Source organism: Coenobita brevimanus, chromosome 78, assembly GCF_032717465.1.
Source record: "Coenobita brevimanus isolate Jiangsu-jjx chromosome 78, ASM3271746v2, whole genome shotgun sequence".
Lineage (NCBI taxonomy): Eukaryota > Metazoa > Arthropoda > Malacostraca > Decapoda > Coenobitidae > Coenobita > Coenobita brevimanus.
The window spans coordinates 47,171,196-47,176,195 of NC_137031.1; the positions used below are offsets into that span (position 1 = coordinate 47,171,196).

General features: G+C 41.8%; 1 protein-coding gene across 1 annotated transcript in view; it reads left to right on the forward strand.

Moving 5' to 3' along the window:
- LOC145408671 (zwei Ig domain protein zig-8-like) overlaps positions 1-5,000 on the forward strand; it is a 393,413-nt gene that overhangs the window by 368,505 nt on the left and 19,908 nt on the right. Inside the window, exon 4 of the mRNA XM_080279351.1 lies at positions 4,683-4,805. Within this exon, the coding sequence (XP_080135477.1) occupies positions 4,683-4,805 (123 nt within the window). The remainder of the gene's footprint in view (positions 1-4,682; positions 4,806-5,000) is intronic.

The following is a 5,000-nucleotide window of genomic DNA, read 5'->3' on the forward strand; positions in this document are numbered from 1 at the left end:
GGACAGACTAGAACTGTGCTGACCTGAATAAAATACACAAGTGCGTCGGCAGCATCGAAACAGCTGAAGCATTGATATAAAGCAATGAAATAAACAAATATTTATGATGGAAAAGCAAGTGCAACTGACGATGGACATGCCAGCACTGCACGAATTACAGAGAAATTAGTGGTGGACTGCAATAACAATATTTTCCTGGACGATGACACAAATTTTCTACAAATCACTCCCTAATTTTGTCATTGAAAGTCTGAACTTAGGAAACTATCAAGCACCTCCTCCTTACCTGTAATTTTGCATATTGCATGTCAATCGACCCAACTACTTTGCTTTTTATAGTACTGTTAGTTGCAACCCCAGGCTCTCTTGAACATAAACCCGGCGGACTGCAGACCAAAATTGACCATCTTCCGCAGTTCACCATCCTCCTTTCGGGGGATAGGGAGGGGACTGAGGGGTGTTTTCATAATCGAGCTACTCCTCTAGGTAGTATTGGTGCAGACACATGTAGGGGTCCCTCCCTAGCGTCTTACTTTTTGGAAAAGAAACTGTTAACATATTTCCCAGCACTGTAGGTTTAACATCTTACAGCCAATCGGTAGATCAGTGCTGATAATAATACCAATAGCCATGATACACTTGATACCAGTAACGAATAAAAATTCTGTCTACTAGGTCATTATAAACATAGGTTAAAGTAATAAATGTATTAAATAAAAATAAAATATAAACAAACTCAGGTTCGCCCACATTCGTACAGTAGTCATGTCTAGCTCATTAGCAAAATTTACTCATGTGAACTGGCAGTGCAGAGGAGATTATAGGACTGAGCCCAGTCGATGCAAATTAAATACCAGAAGTTAACGCCAGGCAGGAGGTGTAAGCTTCAGGAGATTTACTGTTCTGAAAAGAACGGAGTCACGCAGAGAAGGCAGGCAGAACTCCAGCTAAGCATGAAGCACAGTGGGGAAATACTGGAGTCCGGTGCTGCTGCTGTCACTCGGCTCAACGGCAACAAAGGACCCATGTGAGGAGACCCGTACTGACAAGTTTGCTGTAAATAACCATCTGGATCGCTCGAGGCACACACCATATATCCCAGAAGCAAAGACAGTACCATACCTCGTAAAGCAGGATATGACACAGGCTGGAGAGGACTGTAAATATTTTCTTACGACACTGGTGAACAAACTACCATCCACCCGTAGAGTTAACACATTAACCTGACTAAACACGATATGTGTTGCACCCGATTCTAAATCAAATCACTACACGTAACAGTCCATATCTAATGTGTTTTCTGAGTAGGGGCACTGGAATCAGACATACAGTATTCTGTAAATAGTCCGATCGTGTAGATTGCGATTAAAGATGATAGAACGTAGTCTCAAGGGCAACGCTTTGGGAAAATGGTTTCTCACAAACAGAAATATTGTAAATGACAGCAGCAAGATGACCATAATGTGAACCAATAAAGAGAGGTGTTCTCTGTCTGGTTTGTATTCAGACATACAATATCAGATAACGTGTGAGAGATGATGCATTAATTAAATTTGGTCTTTGTTTATCCAGACGATTTCATGCATCTTGAGTCATTTCGAACTAGGATTTGATATAGTCTTCATTAAGCCCTTGATTGTGAGTCGTCTCGTTTAAGTCGAAGAAAAGTTTAATTGCGGCAAGGAAAAAATAGAGAAACGCTTCTCCATTACAAAGGGTTGAACTGTACAGCGTCAAGAAGGGTTAAACTTTAAGGGATGGTGGAAGTGGGATGAGGAAGTGAGATACGATAAAATTTCCTGACAGCGAAATGGGAGACAGGCAAAAATTGAGTGAGGGCGGAAGAATAACATAGAGGGGAGAGTGAGCACAAAGGTGAGATAAAGTGATAAAAGTGTTGATTAATGACAGAGCGACCAGAGGAAAACTAAGTAACGAAGGAACTAAAGGAACTGAAACTAAACCACATAAGACGGAGAGAATGATCAGACAGTTAACCCCTTGAATCTGATGACCTATTACGGTATTGTACTATATTCTTGCTGCTATTAGACAATTTTATTCAGCTGAGGTATGCTCGGGAGTACTGAAGGGGTTAATGAATGCTGTACCAAACCCTATATTTCGAAAAGTCTATTGCTGGTTAAATAAAATCACTGCGAGAAGCAGGAAAAAATGAAGACATCCTAAGGCCGAGTGAGTTAAGAAGAAGTAAGGAAAGGCAAAATTGCCCTGAGAGAAAACGAAAATGACCAAAGACCTAGACATTCAAAGAGGATACTGTACAGATAAAAAGACAGGTAGACGGACAGAGAGATGGATGGACGGATATATATATATATATATATATATATATATATATATATATATATATAGAGAGAGAGAGAGAGAGAGAGAGAGAGAGAGAGAGAGAGACTAGGCGATTACGAACTAAAAAGGAAAACTAAGAAAAAACTTCAAAGACAATAGGAAAGTACGAACTGAAATATGGATACGAAGAACTGATGAAGCTTAAGAGAAAAGATAATCAAAAAGGTAATTAAAACTCCTGACTAAGATCCCAGAATAGAAGCACATATTCCTGACAAGCTAATCGAGGCAAGAAAAAAAAAAGAACATTTCCCAGAAACTCTCGCCATGTCTTTACAAACCCTTACAACTCCTCTTCCCCTTATCTTGTCGTGCAAATAAGACATTCTGGCAGGGCGAAAGAAATTGCGTTCAGATTCAACCACCCAGTTTCAAAAAGTTAAGTCAGTCGCCGAGCCACTCCTTCAACACTGCAGATCCACATATGTTTTCAGCGCTGAGGCCCCCAAGTCGTAAGGTTTATGTATTATGCAGTCCTGCGTGTGGAAAGCGCGGACTTCGGTATATTTGCCCAAAGTCCAAATGCAAGTTGACCTGGTCCTGCTGAAGGGCTGGACGACCTGCTTGCAAATGCATTGCACACACACACACACACACACACACACACACACGCACACACACACACACACACACGCTGGTATTACAGAGCTAAACGACCGCCGCCGGTAGCAGAGTTTGTTTTGCCAATTTTTGCGTTCCATTACGAAGCAGATCTAAACCTGGAACCGTGGATGTGATTACTTCAGTGTATTTCTGGGCCTAAAGAAATAGCAGTATCAACGGAAGCCTGTTCAGAGTAGAGCCACAGACACACAGTGCGCTGTGGTAAGTTAGTGTTTCACATGATACAAGGATTACATCACATTTGACTTAGTATTACTAAATCAGAGAATTTCCTGACAATGAAGATAGAGGAGACATATTTAAGTAGATAAAAATGCCAATATCTGTCCATGAACTCACTACTTTGTCAGCCTTGATGACTGGATCCATTAACAGGTAGAGTCAATATTTGTGTTGCATCAGTGTATGTTGGATATATGATTAAATTAATGCCCAGTGCAACGTGCATACAGCAGTTCGAGGCAGTTGAAAGGAATATTAGCTAATAATAATAAGCTTATAGAGTCAAAGGGGTGTGCCCACTTTAGTTAATGGTACTGACGTAAAGTATATCAAAAATATCAGCAATATATTCTGTTTACATATCTATCTATAGCCAGATGCCAAAATCCCGTAATTGGTGGCCGTTTATCTTTGAGTTAGTTTTTTCTCGGGGAGGGACACTAAACTCTGCTAGCCCGCTTGTTGACAGAGAACACGTATGGGTTGGTTATATGGTTACCATCCAGGATTGTAAATGATTTCATGGCTTACAGGAAACCATTAGGCTTGTCATTCAATGCAAAGCCTGCTGAAAGAGGAAAAAAAGAGTAAAAAGAAAGTGACAGGAAAGATGGGACAAATAATAAGAGAGGAGGGCAGGCACAGAAAAAGAACGATAATGGTGTAGGAAGAAGTAGACAGCAGTACATCACGCGAGTCGATGATGGTCGCCACCACCTACCACCTGGCTCACAAAACCATTATATCAGCTGAATTCCGTAATGTGACATTGTTCTTGGGATTGGGATGTAAATCAATCTTGACAGGGAAGAAGGGTGTTGGATAGTTATGAAATAGAGAAGGGGGAGATGGCGTAAAATAGCAGACGTGGAGGAGGATGTATGTGGCGCGGTGTTTGTTTACCACCTAAGTGGGCGTGTTCCGCTTCAGTGTCAATAGATATTCATTATTTTTTATTGTCTCAGGAGCCATGGATTAATGAATGTAAAAATATACACTGAATGCAAAGACTTCTGGGCCTATTTATTGAAGGTAATGATGTAAGGTAATGTGATAATGATGGATCAACGCGCCGGGTGTTAATGCGTATTCAAGCATCATAATTTGTTGGACTGTATGTTCGTTGTGTGTGCTATGGGGAGTTGTTGTACAGGAATATCGCTAATATGGGTGGACTAGAAAATATAGTTAGTGAGCGTACCCGTTTGGTGACTTTCACATCTGTCTGTTCTGAATCATATCCACTTTTAATTAGCCTCACTGGCCTCCTCTACGTATACCTTTTTCTATCCTGATCAACCAGTAATTAGTGCCATGTGCCTCTCCGTGTACAGGTGTTGTGTTCTTTCCACATGTGCTTGTTCTGCTCCATATCTGTCTATGATTACTTGCTTACTCCCTTCTTCATTTACCTGGACGCATCCACATCCACCTGTAATCATCCCTCACCTGCCTTCCACGTACAGGTGTCGTGGGTGCGGCTGCGGGACCACCACCTCATTACCCTGGGCAGCCACACCTACAGCAACGACGACCGATTCACCGTGTCACATTCCCCGCCCTTCAAGATACCGCCGGGCAAGGGCAAGGTAAGAGTCTGGGAAGGGTGGGAGGGGTAAGGTAATGAATAAGAGAAAGGTAAGGATGAGGGAGTGCATGGTAGGAATAGGAGAAAGGTAAGGTAAGAGTGACAAGAGGGTGAGAGTGACAAGAGGGTAAGAATAAGGGAATGCATGGAGGGGATTCGAGGAAGGTTGGGTAAGAGTGAGAGAAGAGTAAGGATG